Source organism: Pelodiscus sinensis, chromosome 1 (assembly GCF_052426305.1).
Source record: "Pelodiscus sinensis isolate ZL-2025 chromosome 1, ASM5242630v1, whole genome shotgun sequence".
Classification (NCBI taxonomy): Eukaryota; Metazoa; Chordata; order Testudines; family Trionychidae; genus Pelodiscus; species Pelodiscus sinensis.
Window position 1 is genome coordinate 256023954 of NC_143052.1, and position 24559 is coordinate 256048512.

The 24559-nt window shown below is 43.7% G+C and overlaps 1 protein-coding gene and 1 pseudogene across 5 annotated transcripts in view; both read left to right on the top strand.

The window, feature by feature from the left end:
* Positions 1-24559, top strand: part of UGGT2 (UDP-glucose glycoprotein glucosyltransferase 2) — a 190882-nt gene that overhangs the window by 81745 nt on the left and 84578 nt on the right. For all 5 annotated transcript variants that reach the window (XM_075918804.2, XM_075918806.2, XM_075918807.2 and 2 more), the window contains 7 exons: positions 1410-1541; positions 9225-9389; positions 16831-16954; positions 17033-17131; positions 18773-18867; positions 20460-20666; positions 21959-22090. In XM_075918804.2, coding sequence (XP_075774919.2) covers positions 1410-1541; positions 9225-9389; positions 16831-16954; positions 17033-17131; positions 18773-18867; positions 20460-20666; positions 21959-22090 — 954 coding nt within the window. The remainder of the gene's footprint in view (positions 1-1409; positions 1542-9224; positions 9390-16830; positions 16955-17032; positions 17132-18772; positions 18868-20459; positions 20667-21958; positions 22091-24559) is intronic.
* On the top strand, positions 10095-13587 carry LOC149525736 (uncharacterized; annotated as a pseudogene).

The window sequence follows — 24559 nt, forward strand, 5'->3', positions numbered from 1 at the left end:
CCTATTCCGAACTACCGGTACACCTCATTTCACGAGGAGTAACGGTAGTTCGGAATAGGAACCTAGTCCGAACTACCTAGTTCGAGCCCCGTGTAGCCGCGCTGCACGGGGTTCGAAGCAGCAGGGATTTAAAAATGGCGGCTCCCCGCTTATGCTAATAAAGCCCGGGAAATTCAAATCCCGGGCTTCACTAGCAAGTGCGGTATGCCTATATTACCCCGCTAGTTCGAACTAGCGGGGTAGTGTAGACATACCCTTAGAGAAGATAGGGACTTAGAACCAGAATGGTAAGGGAGTAAGAATTTGGGTGAAAGGGAGAAGGCAGCTGGTGATGCTGAAAAATAAACTCTTCAGTTGGAGGGTGGTTACTAGTGGATTTCCTCAAAGATCAGTCTTGGAACCAATCTTGTTCAATATTTTCATTAATGACCTTAGAACAAAAAGTGGAAGTGTGCTAGTGAAATTTTCGGATTTTACAAAGGTTAGATGGGGGCTTACTTGGAAATGGTTGAAGAGATGAGAGACCTGGGTATGTGGGTTGGTCACAGAGTTATGATAAGTTACCAGTATGATGTGGCTGTGAAAAAGGCAAATATAATCAGGTGAGGCATTTCTAGTAAAGAAAGAGAAATATTAATGCCCTTGTACAAGGAACTTTTAAGACCTCACTTGGAATATTGTATTCAGTTCTATTCACCCATGCTCAAGAAAGAAGAATTCAAACTAGAACAGGTATAGCGAAGAATTAGTAGGATGATCAGGGACAAGAAGCAGCTATCTTATGAGAAGAATCTGGAAGAACATGGTTTGTTCAGTCTAGTAAAAAGAGGGCAGAGAGGGGTTATAATTATTCTGTATAAATGTATGGGGAGTGAACATGAGGGAGGGTGAAGAGCTATTTAAGCTAAAAGACAATGTTAGCACAAGAAGACATGGGTATAAAGTAACTACGAACACATAAAGGCTGGAAATTAGAAGGTGTTTAACGGTTGGAGGAGTGAGGTTCTGGAATAGCTATCAATAGAGATTGTGGGGGCAAACAACTTAACTAGTTTTGGGAGAGAGCTGGACAAATGTATAAGTGGGACTGTATAACAAGGTTGCTTGTGATGGCGGAGGACTGAACTCCGTAACCTGGGGAACATTCATTCGGTTTTATGTCTTTTTTTCCATAAAGTTCATGCTAAGAGCTAAACAGGAAGTAGAAGGGAATTCTTCTCAGCCATTAAAAGTATTGCTAGCTGACCCAGAATATTGGATGTACTTTCCTCTGCAATATCAACTATTAACTACTGTCAAAGATAGGATAGTAAACTATTAAATCAAATATATCCTATATTCTACTTAAAACAATGTACATTGTTATGATAAATATTAATATTATTTTATCTGTTTTATAATTTTTACAGATGTACCATAAAATGAAAGATGGAGAAGTTTTCACTGTTAACCATGTGAGGAATGTTCTTAGAAATGAGTTCCCTCATGCTGATATTCAGAGTATACTGGGTGTTGATTCTGATTATGATGACAAAAGAAAGGTATGTTAACAGAAGAGTTTCAACAAATAGTTCTCTGCACAGAGCTTAGTTTTTTATTTATTAGTTTCTAAGAAATTAATACTTAAATGAAATGGGTTAGATTTTTTTCAGACTATTGCAGTGTTGGAAAGGCCAATTTGGATTATTTCCCTCAATAATAATATTTCATGTTGATTCCTATCTACTATGTACAGCTGCGACTGTGGAAGATACTTAGTGGTAAATTTATTAGGTAAGTATCATTTGCTATAGATGCTACGTTACCCAAGGAGCCTGGCTAAGGAAGCAATTCTATCTTCTTAGCAAATCATATCTTCCTGGGAGAGAATCTGCCTTGTGGATATAACCTTTCTGACTCAGATTCCCAAGATTCCTTTGGTCAGACACTGGAGTGTTAACAAAATCACAAACAGGAATTATTAATGCATATGTGCATGTAATATTGACCAATCAGAGATTGCTGGGGAACTTTTTCAAGCCCTCAGCTGATCTGAGATGAAATGAAATTTATGTTATTTAGAAAGTGACTGTGTACTGTGAGAACTTTGCTTCTTCTTCAAGTGGTCCCCTTGGGTGCCCCACTCTAGGTGTTGGGCTCATCCGGGCATCACTGGTTGGAAGTTTCCAATAGCCATTGTCAGCCAGACCACGCATGCGCGGTCAGCTTCTTGCGCCTTCAGTCATTGCATGCAGTCCAGCTCCTGCCAGTTCCTCTCAACCATCCTCAGTTGCTGATGGAGCTTCCCTCATCTCCTCAGTCAGACGGAGTTTTCTGTGTAAAAGTTCATAATTAATTATAGTTACATAGTTCTTATGTTTATAACAGTTGTTAGTATGTAGTTATATATCAGAGTTAGTTCTTCATTACCGTTACCTCATATTTGATTGTGGGCTCATGGCAGTCTTTCGGCCAGACCCCACCATGCCTGGTTCACCAGGTTCTAAAAAGTGCTCTCTCTGCCAGGAGGCTATTCTGGCTTGGATGGCCATGCAGCCTGTATCCGTTGCCTGAGGGAAGCGCATATTCCCCAAAAGGGTAGCCATGTTTAAAACTTACAGCCAGGGCATGCAGGGACAGGGAAATGTGGCTGAAGCTGATTTTATTTGATAAGGCCTGTGCAAGCGGCACACCACCGCTGACTTGAGACGCAGCTGTGGCGCACAAGCGGAGAGCTTCGTCCCCCGGGGCGACAGCAGCAAAGAAACTGAGAACATCCCCCACACGCTCTTTGCCTGCTGCTCGCACCGTAAGGGTCAGCAGAGGAGATAAGCCGGGCACATTGGGATCTACTCCCGTGGCCTCAAAAACATCCTTGGTGGCCATATCTAAAAAATCGGCAGTCCCAGCACCCATCGCCAGCAGCCTGTTGGCACCGAAGACAGTTCCGGGACCGAGAACCGCTCATAAACAAGCTTCGCAACCGCCAACAACATGATCTCCGGCACCAAAACTAAATGTGACAGCGCCAGAACAAGCAGCTGCACCGTCCGTGCCGTATGCTCCAGCACCGCAGAGCGCGAAGCCGAGTCAGACATCGGCACCAATAGCAGCTGATAATGGGGAAGAGCAGACAGAGTGGACAGCGGCACTGTCCCGGCACCAAGGAAAGCCTCTTGCAAAACGAGCATGCATCTGCCATCACTTTCACCATCCCCAACTTTCTCCCCGGCACCGTCCCCCTTACCTCATATGCGCCATTCCCTTATACACGGGAATCAGTGGTCTCGCACCACCAGAGCATCTGTGTCACCTCGGCTCAGCCCCAGATCACTGCACCAAGAGCTGCCGCGAGACCATACAACACACTCTCACAGGCACACCTCACTTTCACCTCTACCATCTGGCAGGTGTTTGCGTCATTTACTGTGCTCAGCAATGCTATTACAGAAGGCATGGCAGCATAGCATCCTTGAGACTATCTTCCCCAACTTATTCTGACCAGTACTATGATCGATATCACAGATCACACTGTTGTTATAGGTCTTGCTTCTATGCCCGATCGTCATGCTACTGCTACTCTCCGGACTATCATCACATTCCAGCTGTGACACACGCACAAAACAGAAGGAGTACCCTACTGCCCCGCCTTCGAACAGTCCTCTGATACAACCACATCAGTCTGAACCGGAGGAAAGTCAGATATCCAAAGGAGGATCAATCTCCGGAGACTTCGCCAATCAACCAGTCTTCATTCTCTCCAGATGAGGCAGTCTTCCCAGGCGACCTGAGGCAATTTCAGGAACTTTTTAAGTGGGTTGCTCAATCTCAGGACGTGCAGCTAGCGGAAGTGCAGACCAAACAATATCGTCTGCTGAAAAATCTCCATCTGCAACAATGATCAAAAATTGCCCTTCCGATAGACGAAGCAATCATGGAGGCTGCAGAAGAAATTTGGCAGACCCCAGCATTTACGACACCAACTAGCAAACGGGCCTGCAAGAAATACTTCATGCCATCGAAGAGCCTGGAGTTTTTATTTAATCACCTGCAACCTAATTCTCTGGTTGTGGATGCGGCCTGACAAAGCTCAAAGATGCCGCAGTTGAGAAGCACCGGGGCAGACAAGGATTCAAAGAAGCTCGACATCTTCAGCAGGAAGGTTTACTCGTCTGCCTCCCTACTCCTGCGCATCACAAACTATGCCGCTCTACTCTCGAATCATAATTTCGACAATTATTCAAAGTTAACTGAGCTGGCTCAATATCTCCCTGACTCCAAAAAGCTGATCCTGAAGGTAGTGGTAGAAGAAGGCTATGCTTCTTCTAGGGCAGGGCTTCAAATCACGATGGATGTCGCGGATACAGCCACACGAATCCAGGGCCACAGCCATTTCTATGAGAGGAGCGTCTTGGCTAGCCACAGTTGGAGTCCCCAAAGAGCTGCAGAGCAAGATGGAGGACCTTCCGTTTGACAAACGGAAACTGTTCGCAGATCAAACGGTTGAGGTCCTCCACTCTGGAAAAGATTCCTGTATGACCTTGCACACACTGGGAATATACACCCCTCCCTTTAGACATAAATAATATTATCCTTACCAGAGAACATATGACTACCAGTATCAAAGACAACATCAGCGGCCATAAGAGCAGACACACACGAAACAGCTACCTCAGCGTAGACTTCCCCAACCAGTACGCGTGGCCAATCCACCATCATCGAAGCATAGGTTTGATGGCTCGGTCGAGGGTGTGCAAGCATCTCACGTTGTTACGAGCCAGCATCACATTCCTCCCTTTTCCCACCATCGTTTATAGCCGTTTTACCACCAGTGGGCCACTATATAACATCTGACTGATGGGTTCTGGAACTTGTGGTATCTGGATTCACGATTCCATTCATCTCCATCCATCCCACCAACCCCTTCCTTCTTCAGGGACCCATCTCACGAGGATCTCTTAAGACAAGAGGCCCACCGCCTTCTCTTCATCAGGGTGATAGAGTGTGTCCCAGATCAATTCAGAGGAAGGGAGTTTTACTCCCGCTATTTTCTAACTCAAAAGAAGACCAGAAGATGGAGGCCCATTTTCGATCTGCGGAGATTGAATTGTTACCTCCAGAAACAGCGGTTCAAGATGGTGACTCTCACCACCTTAATCCCATCACTTCACAACAGAGACTGGTTTGCAGCCCTCAAGCTGCAAGATGCTTATTTCCACATCGCCATCCACTCAGCACACAGGCGATTCCTCCGTTTTGTAGTAGGAGACGACCACTTCCAATATTGCATACTACCGTTTGGTCTAGCGTCCACTCCCAGGATTTTTTCAAAAACGCTTTGCATTGTGGTGGCACATCTGCGCCGCATGAATGTTATCATCTTCCCTTATTTAGACAATTACCTTGTAAAGGGCAGAACACAACACGAGACGTCCCATATGGTTATACTAGCCAAACAGACTTTTGACTCCCTGGGACTCATTGTTAACGAACAGAAGTCCACACTAGATCTGACTCAAAATATAAAGTTCATAGACGCCACGCTTGATTCTGTCGCTGCGAGAGCGTATTTACCAATAGAGAGATTCCATGCAATACAAGACCTCATGAAGGTTCTCATATGTGCCCCTACAATGTCGGTGCACACTTGCCTACAGCTGATGGGTCATATGGCCACTACTACATCTGTGGTGCTTCATGCGTGACTGCATTTTCGATGCTTCCAGCGTTGGCTAGCCTTGGTATCATACCTTCAAAACACAGCATTCAAAAACCAGTAGCACCTCCAATTTACATCTGCAGATCCCTTGTATGGTGGACAAAATCATGCAACCTCATGGCAGGGGTCTCGTTCCATCGTCCGCAACCTTCCAATTAACGTCTCCATCACCGTCTGGGGCGCACATGTGAGCGGAATGAAGGTGCAGAGCAGCTGGTCAGATTCCGAGTGTGCTCTGCACATAAATCTTCTGGAACTGAAGGCTATCTCTCACGCATGCAAATACTTCTGCGCTCAAATAACCGGCACTACTGTCAGAGTGTTGATCGTTAATATTGCCATGATGTATTACATCAATCAGCAAGGAGGAGCAAGATCACATTTCCTATGTGCGGAAGCGGTCCATCTGTGGAACTGGTACATTTGAAACAGCATCTCTATCACAGCATCCTACTTACCTGGCACCAACAATGCTATTGCAGACTCTCTCAACAGATAGTTTCCACTGGACCACGAGTGGGAAATACAAGCAGACATCCTTCGACGAATCTTCCGCATGTGGGGAATGCCTCTAATAGATCTATTTGCCACCCCACACAACAGGAAGTGCCAACTTTTTTGTTCCAAGGCAAGTATTGGCAAGGGATCACTGGGGGATGCACTCCTAATCAGCTGGAGGATGTCATTGCTCTACACATTTCCCCCAACGGTACTTATACCTAGAATATTGGAAAAAATATTTAAATCCCCGCTGCATTTGCAATGTCGACCTGCCTAATCTGCATCCCTCTACCGACAGGAGGGATGCAGTCTAGACATACCTCTAGAGTGGAGCACCCACAAGGACCACTCGAAAAAGAAGTTACTCACCTTCATGCAGTAACGATGGTTCTTCAAGATGTGTCCCCGTGTGTGCTCCATGTCCCGCCCTCCTCCCCGCTTTGGAGATTTCTTTGCTTCTAATTGCAGATAACTAAGCAGTGAGAGGAACTGGCAGGGGCCAGACTGCGTGCAATGATCAAAGGGCACAAACAGCGCGAGATGCTGACCTCGCATGCGTGGTCTGGCTGACAATGGCTATTGAAAACCTCCAACCAGTGACGCCGGGACGAGCTGACACCTAGAGTGGAGCACCCACGGGGACACATCTCGAAGAACTATTGTTATTGCACGAAGGTGAGTAATTTCGTCTTCCAATCATGGTGTAAATTCTAAGGAGAACAGATATATTTAGCTGATATACGTGTAGAGTTGATTGGTAAATGGAAACGAGGCCATCTATAGGGAATTGACTGTACAATCTCCAGACTAAGATGTAATTCTTAAATTCAAGGATTATCAAGAAGATTTTGTTGATACATGCCCTCTTGATGATATGAATGTTCAGTGAGGGTGCATCTACACTGCACTGTTATTTCGAGATAACTAGCATTATTTTGAAATAACAATTTGATCGTCTACACAGCCATTTTGAAATAATTTTGAATAATGGATGGCTTATTCCAAAATCAGTAAACCTCATTCTACGAGGAATAATGCCTATTTCAAAATAAGGCATGTATAGACACTCACTGCTGCTATTTCAAAATAGCCCCTCACCAGAGCCATTCTAAGTTATTCCTCCCCAGTGCCCCCTGGGGCTCTAAATCAAGATAGCACATCTACGTTAGGGAAGCCTGCCTCAGACTAATTTTGAGGCTTCCCTGTAATGTAGGCGTTCTATTTCAAAATAAGCTATTTCGGAATAACTATTCCGGAATAGCTTTTTTCAAATAAGTGTACAGTGTAGACATAGCCTGAGACACTAAAGGCAAATCTTCCAGAGAAAAAATGAACATTTATGAAGTCTATTTTCTCAATTTTAGTTTGATGTAGCCAGTATTTATCATTTGAAGTATAGAGTTGAAACCTTTCTCTTGTTAATTTAAGTACCAGGTCATATATAATGGAGGTGAGCATTCTTACTGAGGTCTGAGAGAGTAGAATGTGTCCTATTAAATTTTAGCCTAGTTTATTTTTTCATGCATTGATTTCTCTATACAGGCTGTCCCCGGGTTATGTACAAGATAGGGACTGTATGTTTGTTCTTAAGTTGAATCTGTATGTAAGTCGGAGCTGGCGGCTGACTACAGGAAGCCCGAGGCAGAGTTGCTCTGCCCCGGGCTTCCTGGAATCAGCTGCTGATCAGTTTCAACAGCGGCTGAATCTGGACGCCTGGGACAGAGCAGCTGGGGCGCTGCCGGGTAGGTCCCCAGGGAGCAGACCAGGGAGACGCGAAGCAAAGACGTGGAGGACCCAGGCCGCGGGACTGCGGCGCGTCTGGGCAGTCCCCCAGCTCGGGTCCTTCGCAAGCGAGAAAAGCTGCTCGTGGCCCCCAGCAGACCAGGGGGACGCGGAGCAAAGCCGCGGAGGACCCGAGCGGCGGGACCGCCCAGACGTGCCGCGGTCCCGCCCCCCAAGTCCGCTGCGGCTTTGCTCCGCGTCTCCCTGGTCTGCTGAGGAGGGGCTCCCCCCTGCAGACCAGGGAGACGTGGAGCAGCTTTTCTCCCCCCGGAGGATGCGGGCGGTGGGACCACGGTGTGTCTGGGCGGTCCTGCCACCCGCGTCCTCCGGGGCAAGAAAAGCCCCGTTCGTAACTACGGATCCGACATAAGTCGGATCCGCGTAACCTGGAGACTGCCAGTACTAAAGTCTCACTGAATTGTTCTTCTTGAATGTAAGATTTTTGGTGAATTGGAGTAGAGATTTTTTATAGAGGGCCACATTGTTGGCAAGAAGTGGAACTGTGCTGTTTTTTCTGTTATTTTGAATGCTTGTAATTTTCAGATGGAAACATTTTTCCAAGCAGGGACTTGCTCAGTCAGTTAGTACAAATATGTCTCTCTTGAAATTGATACTTTCTGTTATCAGAAGTTGTTTTTTCTATTATCAGTAGATGTTTCTTTAAAAAGTATTCTGTTAGATCATAATATTAAAGGTCAACCACTATGTGTAGAGGAAAGTCACCATACTTCCCTGTCAGTGAGGTGAGAGAGGCATAGTAAAAGGAAACAGGAAATATAGTAGTGAATTTTATGCATAATATTGGAAGGGAATATTTTCTTTTATTATTAAAATGTGGGTAATTTTCTGAAGTTCATTCAGACACTGTTTTCAACTATATATCTTAAATAATGTCTTAGCTATAATATCATCTGTGCTGCATTTGATTAATATTCTTTAAATAGTTCATGATAGTGACATAAAAACAAAGGTCTAAATATTTTTATATGAGTTTACAGTTTTTTGTCCTTCCTTTTTTGATAAATGTGTGCTTTATGTACAATTTAACTGTTTATTTTTCCAAGCCACGTTCTGAAAAATCCTAACAGAATTGTGAATTTAGTTTACACTTTATGATTCATAAATGTAGGCCACAGCAGAGAGGGCTTAGATATTAGTGTTCCTTGTGTCTTGATATTAATTTTCTTTCTTATTACAGTCAACCACATTCTGTTTAACTCTGTGATATTCCTTATTTGAATAGGCAGGAGCAACCTTTTATAAAAAGACTGGCCTGGGCTCATTGCCTCAAGCTCTGTTTAATGGTGTGCCCTTTATCGGTAAAGAGATGACTGCTGCAGAGTTAGAGACAGTTATTCTCCAGAGGATCACTGATGCCACAGGGTTCTTCCAGAGAGCAGTTTTCATGGTATGCTTAGCATTTATGAAAGAATGTAAGGTGAAATATTTGACAATAGATTGTTATAGTCATGCTTACAACCTGTATTTTATAATGAGATTGTTTGAAATTATTGTTACGAAAGCTGAAATGACCATTACTTTAATTTGCATTCATGAATTTGAAACTTAATGCATATTGATTATTGAAGCTCTAAGGTTACACAGTACATGTTAATCTTTGAGATGTTTTCAGACAAGAAGTGAAGAAAAATTGTAGCTATTCATAAGGAAATTTGGACCTGAGCTGTTAAAATCTCTTTCATAGATTATTTATACATTTATTTTCTGTTTAAGCAATCCTTGTCTTAGCATTGGATATCTAAAAGCTCTAAATTAAAGAGGAATAGAAATTCATTCTAGTCTGACTTCTGTGCTGTCACACAAATATAGATTGTAAACCATGTATGTATAAAAGTAAAAAATGGATGAGAATTTAAAAATTGGATGGTAACACATTGTGATTATTTCATTGATTATTCACCCTGGTGATATTCTAAACAGAGTTTTCAGCCATGCTTATAGCAGTTTCCATCACTTCATGCTGAATCCACAGGTATTCTAGGCTTCCAAGTAGGGTTACTGTGTATGTTGATATATTGTTGTTTGGCAATTGTTAGTGTGTGTCTAGGCTATTAACTGTTAGATTTGTGTTGATTTCTTCAAGTGGCAAATTATGGGTATGTGATGCCATGAGGGGCTGGATGTGTTGTGTGCACTGTTTGTGTTATTGTATTTGAGTTGTGTAATATTGGGAGCAGGGCTTTGGAGCAGAGCCCGGAGCTGGAGCGCAGAGCAGTGGAGCTGAAGGTTTTTGCCCGGAGCTGGAGCGGAGCCGAAGCTCAGAAAATCTTGACTGCTCTACTGCTCCAGTTTTTGTTTTTTGTTTTTTTCATTTTCAATCCAAAATGAATGATATTTTATCAAGAAAGTCCTAAAGGTGCCAAAACGTTTCAGATTTTATAACAACTGATATTAACATCTACTTTACCACTTTACGTGATATGTCACATTTATTCTCACTTCAGCCGAAATCAAGATTTAATGTACAGATACAAAATTACAAAGTTTTTGGAGATATGTTTTATTAAAGAATCAGGTAATTATCAGAAATCCGGCAACACTGCAGACTGCTCCCACCCTTGTGCCAAGGTTAGGCAAGTACGTACTCGCGTAGATTAGATAGATTAGTATGTGATTATTTTTAACCTTGTAACATGTAGCCTCGCTACTTCCCAACAACTAATGTTGTAGAACAGGGATAGCATATGCTAACACTATGGCACATACCAAATTTCATTGATATGTCTATATTAAAGCGTTTTTGAGATATTAATTAAAAACTTGGAAAATATTTTGAATATTTTTACCACAAAATGTCATAAGAAAAACTAACTTGCAATTTATAAATAAAAATGTATATTAATTATGTATATTAAAATACTTCTTACTTCACTAAAACTGCAAGAAACATGATAAAATATTAAAATATGCTTTAATAATAATTTTGTGTAAAAAGAAAATGCGATCATTTTTGTACAGAAAATCCAAAATACCTTAACCACTTCAGGTACTTTTAATTTATCACAAGTAGGTACATTATAAACAAATTTAATGCTTTTGTTCATTGCTTTTCGAAGATCATAACAAGAAACTTTTGAATGTGGTAGCAGCACAAGAAGATTTGGCCATGGCTTGAACAAAAAAATCAAATCTGTCCCCCATGATTGATAGCCGATTTACGGAAAAGGATCTCAATAACGTCTTTACTTTTAATTTGAAAAGCCCAAATTTGGGCTTCTGAGAAAAGCAAAGAAGAAATTGGCAATGTTCAAGGTGGAAAAGGAAATGAATGGTGAGCTCAAACCATGTAGCTTCTAAACAAGTGAAGCAAGTGCCATGAAAAGTTTCAACCTTTGGTGGCAAGTAAAACATAACCATCCTGAAAACTTTGTGGCTCTGGCTACAAAAAAGGACCAGGAAGATGAGGCAAAACAGAAAGGTGACGCGGCTAAAAGACGTTCATCTGGCTCTTTGAAAACTCCTGGAGAAAAGATTTTTTGCGGCACTTCATCTGAAAAGAAACCCAAAATTGAGCAAACAAAACTTGACTCCTAGTTGAAGTCCTCAAAGGTTACAGTCGCCATGGATGCTAATACTTTCCGTGAAGGGCTGATGGAAATGGTTTGCTTGAGTTCAACACCGCTCACTACCTTCAGGCTAAAGAACAAAGGATTCCAAAAAAATTGCAGGTGAAATGGGTCGGCAGCTTCGTGTTTCCACGGGGCACGATGCGGTTCATCATGTAGTTGTCAGCACAGCTGAGTTTGGTCACAAAGAGGTCAAGAAAGCTTTGGAGCAAAAATTGTGCTACCTGAAAATGGATGCGGCAACCCGTGAAAACAGAAATTTCCTGGCAATCAATGCTCAGTACTATGAAGAAGGAAAAGAGAAAGCTGTGGTAAAAACCTTGGACATAATCAACACTGAAGGGCGTCACAATTCTTCCTATGTGAAAAGTCAAGTAAAAGCTATTTTAGAAAAATTTGGGATCAGTGAAATGCAAGTACTGAGCATCTGCATTGACAATGCAGCAAACATGATGTGTGCCGTCAAAAATGTCAACGAGGACAATGAAACCATTTCTACCTCTGAGAACAGGGATGTGGACAGAACTGAAGCTATTTTTCCTGATGAACGAACTAAAGGAATGGATGAAATCGAACTCAACGTGGATGCTGCTGCGCAATGGGTTAATGAACCTAGCCTCATACTTCCAACCTAGCTTCATGTGGACGACTCAAAAGTCCAACTGATGAGGTGTGCTATTCACACTCTTTGGTTGGCAATCTGGGATGGACTGAACAAATTTGGCAAAAATTTGGCAAAAATTCAACAAGTCGTCGTCAAACCACGAACCCCAGGTATTCAAAGTGTTCTGCTTGATCTATATGGGCTAACTCAATCATTGGATACTGTGACTCGCTGGGGTTCAACATTTGCGATTATTGATCGGCTTCTTGTTTTTCAATCTTACTGTGAACAGGTGGCTGCTGCTGGAACAAGAGAACTCAAGTTAACAAAAGCTGAATGGGACGAAGTGAAGAACCTGCAAGACCTCTTGGCAAAGCCAAACCAAACAACCGTGTATCTTCAAGCTGTCGATGTAACCCTGGGAGTTTTAATGGCGAAAACTGTCAAAATTCTTGCAAGAAAATGGTGGACAAATCGCAGAAGGAATTCTGTCCTCCATGCATAAACGCAAAGAGAAGCTTTTTGATAATATTTATTTCTTTGCTGGAGTTTATGTTGACCCACGGTATTGGATTCTTCTTATCTCAAGGAAAATACCAAAGGCAAAGGGAAGGGCTCCTTATATTGCTCAATGACTCGAAAAACAAAATCTATTGCTACATTTGAACTCAGCAAAAGAGATTGAAGAAAACGAAACACAAGAAAAGGAGTCACCAACAAATGAATTTATGGTTTTGGAAAGTTTACATCCTTCAGAAATAGCAGGCTGTTCTCAACTTCTGTCTCCACTCTGAACTTGTTTAAGCGTCCATCCCTGAGATGTCTTCAACCATCACAGGGAAATGGAGATAATTCAAGCACCAATTCTTCAGAAGATGATGACTTCAGAAAGGAATTGGATAAACAAGAAAGATGCCGTTGAGTTTCTGCGATTCATAATTGTAATGAATTATTCGAGAGAAACTTTTGGGAAGATTGTGAGGCGATGGAGTCTATTGGTAGGATAAAAGTTAAGTTTGTTTTTGAGGCCATTCACAACTACCCACACCGCATTTAGGCTGCCTGTAGAATTGCTTCGAGCATGCCAACAACTCAAACTAGTGTAGCGCAACAGTTTTTGGCTTTAAAGTTAATTTTAAATGATCTGCGGCAGGCTATGAAAGACGACTTAATTGCTGCAATAATTTTTTACAGATTGAATTATGAATGATTCTAGTTTGTATCATTGTTGATGACATTTACATTGTTTTAAAACTCTGAATAAAAATAATGTTTTTTCAAAATTAAAGTATGTACTTTTTTATTTAGTTAAAAATTAATTTGAGTCAGAGCGCGGAGCGGAGTCAAAGCGGAGCTGGAGCAGTCACTATTGGTGCCGGAGTGGAGCTGGAGCGGAACAATTTAAAAATTTGATTGCTCCAAATCCCTGGTTGGGAGAGTTATGTAGACATCAGAAAAGGGATGTGTGCTGCTATGAGGAGCTGTGTGCTGCTATGAGGAGCTGTGTGTGCATATTCTCATTTATGGGTACTATGCTGCTTGGTGTTGCCTATTGGTAAAACCTTTCCCAAGCAATACATGCCAGATCACGCATATGCTCTCTTCTAGCTTTTCCTAGGGTTGCCAGGTGTCCAGTATTTACCTGGACAATCCAGTATTCACGTCCCCCATCTGGTAAAAAAAACCAGAAAATACCGGGCATGTAAAATGTCCGGTATTTCCTGTTTCCCTTGGACAGAAAGAAGCCTGGCGGGGACAATTTTCCCCTGCCGCATCTGGCAGCAGTGGGAGAGTGAGGAGCGCGGGGCCATTTATAGGCGCAGCACTTTTTTGTTTCTCAACAACTTTGGTCCCCCCCCCCCTTTTTTTTTCAACAGAATTTTTTCCCCAGTGGTTTGTGGGATTTTTTTGGGGGGGGGAGGGGTTGGTATTTTTGGTTAAACCACCTGGCAACCCTAGTTTTTCCCTAGATGTTTTTGAATATTCCTGAGGGCAAGGGGGCGTCTGGACAGAGGCAGGAGGTGTTTGGGCAGGAGGAGTCGGGGGGGACGGGACACTTACGTGTTGTCACATCATATGGCAGGCACCATGTAGCACACCTACTAGCAGTTCCCATTCTCCGGAAGAAAGCTTGGTATAGCATACTTGCTTGCTAGGTGTTCTAGAGCAACTGAGAAAAAGCAGATTAAAGCACGAAGAATTGCTTCCCCTGGGATTCATCTTTAAGTACAGAGGTGGGGAGAAGGGGCACATGGACTCCGCACAGAGGAGTTTAACCAAATAACAAAACAAATAAAATAACCTAATCATGTCTCAGTGAACATTCCCTATCACTTATATATCCATATCTTCAAGGTCCAGTCTATGCCTAGGCATGGGTATTCTTTTTCTGGGTAAGGGTATATCTGTGGTTCAGTTAATCTTTTTCCACCAGCTCCTGGTTTAAAATTTCCACAAAAGAGAAGAAGCAAGCAGATTTCCTTTCAATTCAAATCTCAACACTTTCTTCCCATTGGTTCTCCTGGCTCCCTGCCAACATTTCCTAGCTACCTGGGTTTTAACCATTTAGTTGCTGAATGCTGGGGTGTTTATCTCTCCCATCCATCACAGTAACCTTCATTCGTTATATGCTAAGGCTGTGTCTACACTGGCATGAATTTCCGGAAATGCTTAAAACGGAATACCATTCCGTTTTCAGTTATTCCGGAAAAGGAGTGTCTACATTGGCAGGCTGCTTTTCCGGAAAAGCCCTTTTTCCGGAAAAGCGTCTGTGGCCAATGTAGATGCGCTTTTCCGGAAAAGACTACTGGGCTGTCTACACTGGCCCTTTTCCGGAACGGTGTTCCGGAATAAGGACTTATGCCTGAGCGGGAGCAGAATAGTTTTTCCGGAATAGCGGCTGATTTTGTACAGTAGAGCATTGTTGCTTTTCCGGAAATTCAAGGGCCAGTGTAGACAGCTCGCAGCTTATTCCGGAAAAACGGCTGATTTTCCGGAATAAGTGGCCCAGTGTAGACACAGCCCACTTGTGTTGTGTGGGTAGTTTTGAAGTGCTGTGGCATTTGAATGAAGTAATCTACCATCTGTGCAGTCTCTCTTAGACAGCCAATGAAATTGTTGCATGCATAATAGCTGTAGAGTAAGAGTGATGCCTGGTTGAGTTATCTCACATGTTACAATGGTATTGTACTCTTGGCATGGTATAGATTGGGGTGGGGAACCTAAGGCCAGGGGGCTGGTTGAAGGCCCTGGTTTGCATGGAACCAGCCCCTGAGGCTCAGGACTCCGACTTCACCCCCCCCCCCCAGCATTTGGAGAGCCGGACTGGGGCTCCAGCCCCCCTGTCGCCTCACCATGGGGCTGGAGCACACATAATCTACTAACCTGCCCCCGCCTTGGTGTGCAAGGGGAATGTGAGGAGTGTCTTTCTCCTTCTCAGTCGGAGGCCACATCAGTAAGTGTTTGTTTTTTATTTTTTGCTTCTCACTTGTGTAGCCCCCGTCCGATTTTTCTGTGGGTCGGCAGCACCCAACCCAAAAAAGGTTCCCCACCTCTGGGGTACATTCATAGATTCCAAGACTAGGAGGGACTGTTGTGATAATCTAATCTGACCTGTATATTACATGTCCTAGAACTTCCTTGGATAATATTTTTTGTAAAACATCCACTCTTGATGTAAAATTTGTCAATGATGAGAGAATCCACCATGGCTCGTGGTACATTTTTCTAATTACATACATGTAACATGTCTTGCTGTGACATGGATATAATCCATAAAGTCAAAATGGCTTGAGAACATAAAAATTGGACTGTGATAGCAACAAATCCCACTCGTGATTGAATCTAATGGGTTTGTGAACAAAAGGAATTCTCAGCCATACTTTTAGCTGTTTCCATCACTTCACATTGACCCCACAGACAGTCTAGGCTTCAGAATGAGAACCCAGAAATGATCCTGAATTTCATTTTAAAAATAAACTAGAAGATTTACCCAATATTGCTTGAGTCCTTAACTCAAATAAGTTTTGTTTTTCTTCATTTAAATCATTGTTCTGGGGTGGGTTGGGAATGCGGGGTTCAGCATGCAGACTGATCCAGCACTCTCTCAATGTGACAGCTTGGGGACAGGTGAGACGTGCCTGTCAATTAAGGCTGCAGCTGGCATAGCCTGGGGAGAAGTAAATGTCCCCTGGGTGGGACAGACAGACAGATAGACAAACTCTCTGAAATGTATAGGAGATAGCTGTCCCGTTCTCCAGCCCTGCCCTCGCTGCCCTCATTTGGTTATAGCTGCCCTAATCCCCATCTCTGGGCCTTTGCTGCCTTCCTATGGTTATTCTTCATAATAATTCCCTCCTACCAGAACCCTCCCTTTCCATTTTATGAGAAATAATTGAATTCCAGGTACATACCATTGTTCTGGCACAAGCAAACCTTGACCTTGCTTTAAGATATGATAAGAGGAAGCTGTCTTCCAAATTTGGTGATCATAGCTCTTACTATTTAAGAGCAGTTCTTGAACAAATGGACTCATAGTTGAATGGACAGACAGATGCACATTTCTAAATATATAGTAAGATGGTCATCTTGTGTTTATCTTAAACTTGTTGAATTAAATTATACTTATGGAAAAGTTAGATTTATTTTTACTATTACAGGGTTTGCTAAGTGATCATATGGATGCAGTAGATTTCCTCTTGGATCAGCACAATGTAGTTTCCCGTATAAATCCCACAGTTCTTGACACTAAAAGAACATATATAAATTTCATATCTACATCAGGTAAATACTTTTCCTGCCTGATTTGTTATAATTTTTTTCCACTCCTAATAGTAACAAATTATTTTTTAAACTTTACAGTTCCTGTTGGTGTGGAAGATTTCTCCACTTTCTCCTTTTTGGATGCACAAGATAAGAGTGCTGTAATTTCACAGAACATGAAATACTTATCAAAAAAGGGTAACTTTATTTTGTACAACCTTTTAACAATATAATATTGTTTTTCTGCAAATATGGAAATACTTATTTGGAAACTGAGAATAATAAAGAAATGTTAGTGTTGGTCGAGGTAAATATATAAAGAAAGATTGTTCTAATAAGGATCTTTGTAAGCTTGATTTTTTTTTGTTTGTTTTTGCAACATCCAGTATCTCTTGGGTCAGTAAGCTTGTTTGATGATGGACTTGAAGTCATTATGAAAGTTGTTAAAACAATGGCTTAATGGAAGTAGATTAAAGTAATCATGAGAAGTAATCTGATTACTTAAAAACACAAAAAACGAACACAGTGCCTTGTTACTTTTTCAAATCTGTCTTTAATAATGCAGACACAGTCGTATCTTGATGCCTAGTTCAGTCATAGTAACTTTGAAAATAGTTCTTACTTGGCTATTGATTCAAAACTTACTGGCACTGTAGCAGCATGAATGGGCAAAGTCCCCACACTTCTGTCAATGCATATATAGTTCCTCCTCCAGAAAATATGACTCCTTTCTACCTAAATGGAATCTTACAACATATTCTTCATATGTCTAATGCCCTGTTTTTTCTATAGATGTAGGCAAAATTGTTGGAAGGCTTATTCACCTACAAAAATACTTAATATCTAGGTTGCTTTGTTGTGGGAACTCCTTATTCAAATTACTTCAGATTTTCCCCACAAACTCCAATTTTCCAGGCTCATATGACTTGACTTGAAGATTTTAGGGCGATTACAAATTTCAATTTAAAACAGAAACTTAGCTCTTTGTTATACTTTTTCTCTATTTACCACACTTAGTCTCTACATTTATTATAACTCTATCTTGGAAGAAGAGGAAATTATTTACTTGAAGTTTTCTGAAGACTATATTCTGGTACACTTGCTAGCTGAATAAAAAGATTGGATTCTGTAGGTAGTGGATGGGTTTTTTTATTGTCTTAAGATTTTTTTGCCACTACAATAAGGAAGCATTTTTTCTTGCTTATTGTAATATTTCACCTTCAGTTTGAAAGAAATAGATAATTGAAACATTAGAGGTTTGCAATGTACTATTTAGAATTTTAGGGTATGTCTGCACTAGCCCCCTAGTTCAATCTAGGGAAGCTAATAAGGGTGACCGAAATTGCAAATGAAGCACTGGATTTAAATATCCCGCACTTCATTAGCATGTTCCTGGCCGGTCGCCATTTTAGAAATTGACTAGCCCGAAGTAACTGTCTGCATCTACACGCAGCAGTGAAACAGGATTCCGAATTAAAGCCCTAAATCGAATTAGCTGTTAAACCTCATTCCAGGAAGAATAACAGCTAACTCGATATTTAAATCCCGTGCTTCATTTGCAATTTCGGTCGCCCTCATTAGCCTCCCTAGATCAAGCTAGGAGGCTAGTAATAGACATACTCATAGGTAAGTTCCCACCTCACTAAAAGGCAGGAGCAGAGATCATAGTGGTGATCTAGATAAGAAATAATGTGTAGCAGGACCTCACGGGACAGAATAGCTTAATTAACTAAATATTGATGTTTATCATCTGATTATGTTATATCGATGAGAGTCTTTCCTTGATTTAATCTACTCAAACTTTTTGGAGTAAATTTCTTTGCTTAATTTTGCTTTTAGGTGAAGATGTAATATATGCAGTTACCATCTGGATTGTTGCTGATTTTGACAAGCCAGGTGGAAGACATTTGCTTTCTAAAGCTTTGAAACACCTGGTAAGTTTCTAACAATTCCTGTTGGAAAATAATGATTTTAGTGGCCGTGATTATGGAGAATATGAATACTGTCCACAACTCTGTTTTTTAAATTATAGCAGACTAGTTGGAGTTACCCGGTGTTTCTTGGGAAACTGGAGGACCAAAATGTAGAAAAATAGTAGTCCCTTTTTTTTTTTTTTTTTTTTTTTTTTTTTTTTTTGAATGGTAGAAAAGTTGCACTGCTTTCTATAGGGATTAAAATATAGGTCCATGTCATCCTCGGGGGAGACATATCACACTGAAATGTATGTACATTATTTATATTTTAATCAATTTATTTTATAATAATATGGTGAAAATGAGAAATAAGCAAGTGATATGATACTTTTGTACTTTTATGTCTGATTTTGAAAGCAAATAATTTTTAAATGAAATAAAACTTGGCGGTTCAAAAGACAAATCAGACAGGTATAGTAATCTGTAAAAGATAATGACCAATGTTCTAAGGCAGGGGTCTCCAAACTACGGCCCGCGGGCCGGATGCGGCCCGCGAGGCCCTCTCATCCGGCCCGTGGAGACCTTTTTGTCTGGCCCCGCCTTCTTCCGCATGCCGGTGTGACGAGGCGACCCCCGCCCGTGACCCCCGCCCGTCCCTGGGGCGCCGCCGAACGGGCCCTTCTTGCCACGGGAGGAGGGGGCCCTGTCAGGGGTGTGCGGCATGTACCCACGCCGCGCCGGGGCAGGAGAAGCGGGCCGCTCCGCTGACAAGTGGCCGCGCGGCGGCAAACGGCGCAGGGGGGGGGGTTAGCACGGGCGGCGTTCCCCCGCCCAGACTGACAGGGCAGCCGGCCAATCAGGGGGCAGGATGGGAGGTGGTGGTAACGCCCGCCCGGCGACGTGCGGGGGAACGTGAACCCCGGCGGGAACTTTAAAAAGGTGACCCCTTCCGCCCGGGGGGGGGGGGGGAAGGAGTGAGCGGTGGCAAGCAGGAGGGGAGGACAGCGTGCAGAGGAAGGGGAGAGCAGGGGGAAAAGCCCCCCCCCTTCTCAGGAGTCCAGACCCGACGGCCACCCAGACGGCAGGACCAGCCCCGGCGGGAGGGGTGGGCGTCTGGATATACGACCGTCAGCCTGACGGATGAATCAAAGGTGACTGCCCCACGGTGGGGGGAGGTAGAGGGTCACACGAGGAGGGAAAGGAAGCAGCCTAGGGCAGAACTCGTTAGAGTTGGCGGGCTGACGAGTTACGGCAGGAGCCCTGTCAGCCGGACCGGAGCCAGCTGGTTCCGTGTCCTTAGGGCCCTGGGCTGGGGCCCGTGAGTGAGGGTGGGCCCGGGCCCCCCTTTCCCTCCCCTTCAGCACTGGAGGGAGTGCATGGTCAGAGTACCGGCCGCGCTGCGACAGAGGGCGCAATAGGCAACTGAAATTCCCCGTCGTGAAAGCGGCCCCCGAACTGCTGTTTGATAGTTAATGCGGCCCTCGGGCTGAAAAGTTTGGAGACCCCTGTTCTAAGGCTATTTCCCTGCATAGAGGACTAAGAAAATAAGTAAACATCAAGTGTGAGAAGATTAAACTGTAAAATTAAATTTATATATATTTCTTTGTTTGCAGAAAACAAGCAATCATATGCGGCTAGGGATTGTGAACAATCCAATGTCAAAAATAATGGAAGATAACACAGCCATTGCCAGGGCAATTTTGACTGCCTTTTTAACGCAGAAAAACAGTAACTTAAAAAGTTTCCTAAGTAAGATATCTAAGGAGGAGACAGCAAAAGCCCTTGCTACAGGAACTAAAATTAAGAAATTGCTTGTTGCGGTCAGTGAAAAACATTTTATTGAATAATAATCATTTGATGACTTTATATAAACTATTGCCCATTTCTTTCTTTGTTTTTCCTTTTCCTTTTTCCATTTCATACTTTACTTCAGTTACATGAGAGGTGGCACATTTCTAGCTGAGAATAACTTTTTATTGCCTGATGTTATGAAGTATAAGACATTTTTATCTCTTATTCGAGTATTTAAAAAGTCAAAGGTTGCTGCACCAACAGTTTCTAAGTGGGTTAGCGTGTTTGTTCATTATTCTTATAAATTAGTAATCATCCACTCCCCATGAGGGAATAGGTTCAGTTCTTCTAAACTAAAGCAGTGCCTCTGTCGTTTAAAAGACATGTCTCACTAACTGAAATATGCAACATGGAGTTCCAGCCACACAATCAGGTATTAGATTTGTCAGGGTAGGTCTTCAAACACTCTTTAATTTCTTCTTTGAGTAGCTTCTACATATTCCCATTCTTGGTCTTGTTTAGCAATTAGTAATCACATTACATGGAGTCCCAATTAATGATACTCACCCATAACCAGATGCTGCATATCTGTATAAGGAACACATCCATTTTGCTCCTCCTTTTGAGTCTTGATTTCCAAACAACCTGAGTGAGATGTAGAAGGAACTGAGGTTGGCAATAGTGCCACCACACATCCTTTTATAGTCTCACCATCAGAATGTTCATGATGTTGAAAGGAAAGGTTGGCATGATGCTTGTGTGCTCCAACAAGCAATGCCTATTAAAGTTTCACCATCTAAACTGCAACTGATCAGCTCATCCCACAAATGTGAATATATAGAGTACAGTTTGAAGAACTCCAGTTACAAGTGAGAAATTTTTATTCATGAGAAATTTTATTTTTCTCCTTCATAATCAATTTTTTTCTGAGTAAGAGCACAAAATATTTTAAATTAACAAAATTCTGAACTTCATTGTAGTAAGAGTCACGATTCTTTAAATGACAGTGTTCTGAGCGCTTCCTGGTAAAAAAATTGCTTAAACTCAGGCAGCCTGGTTCTTCTGTTGTGCTGTTGGTCAAGGGGGAAGTACAAATTAGCTGCTTGGGAGAGACGGAAAGAACTTCTCCAGCCTTAGCTTCAGAGATTGGTCTGAAGTTAAGGCTGGAGGAGTTCTTTCCTACTGTCCTTGTTTTTATGTTGTTTAGTTGTTGTTGTTGTTGTTGTTGTTATAAACAATTTTAAAAAACCCCAACTGACTATCACTCTGTTTTGTTTTTTGCTGAAACTGGTGACCATCTTGCACCTTACTTGTGCTTTAGGGAATGGATGACAGTACTTTTGAGAAGAAATACAACACTATAGGACTGGATATAATTCAGACTCACCAGCTATTCTGTAAAGAAGTTCTTAAACTGCTTCCTGGGCAAATGGCTGTTGTCAGCAATGGTAGGGTAAGTAAACAAGCAGTTTATTTTCATATTCTCCATGTAAGTTCTCTTTCTTCTTCGAGTGATTGCTCATGTGCATTCGAATGAGGTGTGCGTGTGCCACATGCACAGTTTCTGGAGCGGTTTTTCCCCCAGCGGTACCCAGCAGGTTGCCTCCTGGAGTGGCGCCGCTATAGCAGGGCATAAGTACCCCTCTGGCCCTCCCCCTTGTCAGTTCCTTCTTACCGCCTGTGACAGTTGTTGGAGCTTCTCTATTCTTGTGACAGAACCCAGCAATAGCTAGTTGTTTTGCCTGTTGGTAGTTTCTTCTTCCAGTTATTAGTTTTCTAATAGTTTCTAGTTTGTTGTTACCGTTCGTGCTCTCTCCCTCTGGGGAGGGGGATGCCAGGCCCGCACGGCTTTAAACCCTGTATGTCCTGCACGAAGCCGATGCCGAGAGGAGACCCCCATGACTCATGCCTAAAATGTCTGGGAGAGTCTCATCTCACTGACTCCTGTAAGATCTGTAGGAGTTTTAAGCCTCATACGAAGCGGGAGAGGGATTCCTGCTTAAAACTGTTACTGATGGAGTCGGCTCTCCAACCGGTGCGTAGTGCACCGATGCTAGTGTGGGAAATTCAACCGGGGCCTTCCCGTAACATGGCACCGAAGAGCTTGGCACTGAGGCACCAATCCCAGTCTCCGGTGCCGAAGAAGGGAAAGGAGGCGAGTGGCAAATCGCCTAGTCACAAGACCCATGGAGGCTGGCCCTGCCCTCAGTCTCCACTCCTAGACTCTCTTAGAGGCAGCCACAATGTCGGTGCACAGGGGAGAAGGGAGACTACTGCACATGGACAGAGTTCGGGACCAATCCTGGCGCACCATCCATCCACCCCGGAGACCTTTGAGGTGGCACAGAAGCTCATTGAGCTAACGACTTCACCTCCGTTGTCGCTGTGCCCTGGAGAACTTTCGCCTGCAGTACTAGGGGCAGCACCAGTAGCGGCAACTACACTGGTGGCCTGGTCAGCACTGGCTTCTGCACTGGCAGTGGCGGCACCGCCACCAGTCCAACAGGTTGCGATGTTCCATGCGGCACCAACTGTTGCCGCACCTCCCCAGAGCTCCTGCCATCTGCCGGCACTGCTTACCTTGGCACCACTATTGGTGCCTGCAATATCGGCACCAGGTCAGGTGCAGACGGCTCCTGGTACCGGTGCTCCGGCACCATTGTCGATGGGGCTGCCGAGACAACCGCATGCGGGGAAGCCCGAGTCTATGGAGAGGTACAGGCTACATCACCTCTCCAAGCCACCCTCTACAGCACCGCTATGGTCTGCTTCAGACTACTCTTTGGAGTCAGAACTGGAGTCGGTGCGCTCCGTGGGCTCGTTTAGGCTCTCTTCCCAGTACCGCTCCCGGTCTCAGCACTGTGCTGGGACTTCTGAATTCCAGCAGACTTGGCCCCCACAGGCCCAGCCACCCTGGCCTTTCTGGATGCTGTGGGCCTATCATGAGTGGCAGGTGCCCATGCCACTGTTGTGAGGATTTAGTGTCTTGCACCGAAGAAGTATCCCATATGCCTCAGTGTCAAGACCCCCCAAGGCGGCTAGGGTGGACAGCCCGCAGAGGCAGGACTGACTGTTAAATGAGGAGAAATCTCTGTTAACTCCTTCTCAGGACATAGAATTTGTGGGAGCCTACATAGACGCCACAAGAGGAAGGGTGTATCTCCCCATGGCCATGTTCCAAACTATAGCGACCATGGGCACAAGACCTTACGCTGCCTCCGCTTACAACGGCCCGGACATGTATGAAGCTTCTCAGACATATGGCGGCCTGTACTTATGAGGTTCGCCACACCAGGTTGAGACTCAGACCCCTACAAGCCTGGTTGTCGAGGTTGTTCAACCAGGCCAGGGCTCATTGGGACTCTGTCCTGTCATTGCCTGTGGGGGTAGTGGACTCTTTGCAATGGTGGACTCGACAGGAGGAGGAGTGCAAGGGAGTCCCCTTCCTGGGTGAGGTACCCTTGGTCAGACTGATAACAGATGCCTCGGATGAAGGGTGGGGCGCTCACATGGTGCACCACAGGACGCAGGGATTGTGGGCCCCTCACGAGAAGGGCTTACATACAAATGTTAGGGAGTTGAGAGTGGTAAGGAGGGCGTGCAAGGTCTTCCTAGCCCAACTCTCAGGGAAAACAGTGTCAGTGCTGCTGGACAATACAGCCGCTAAGTTTTATATAAACAAGCAGGGGGAGGGGCTTGCTCCTCTCCCTTATGTCAGGAAGCTGTTCTCTGTTGAGAATTGTGTACAGCCCACAACAGTCACCTCCAGGCAGCATATCTGCCGGGTAGCAAGAATACACTGGCGGACACGCTAAGCCGGTCATTCAGGGCCCACAAATGGTGCTTGAAGGATGCTGTCCTTTTACCTCTCTTCCAGAGGTGGGATCATCCCCAGGTGAACCTGTTCACTACAGAAGTGAAC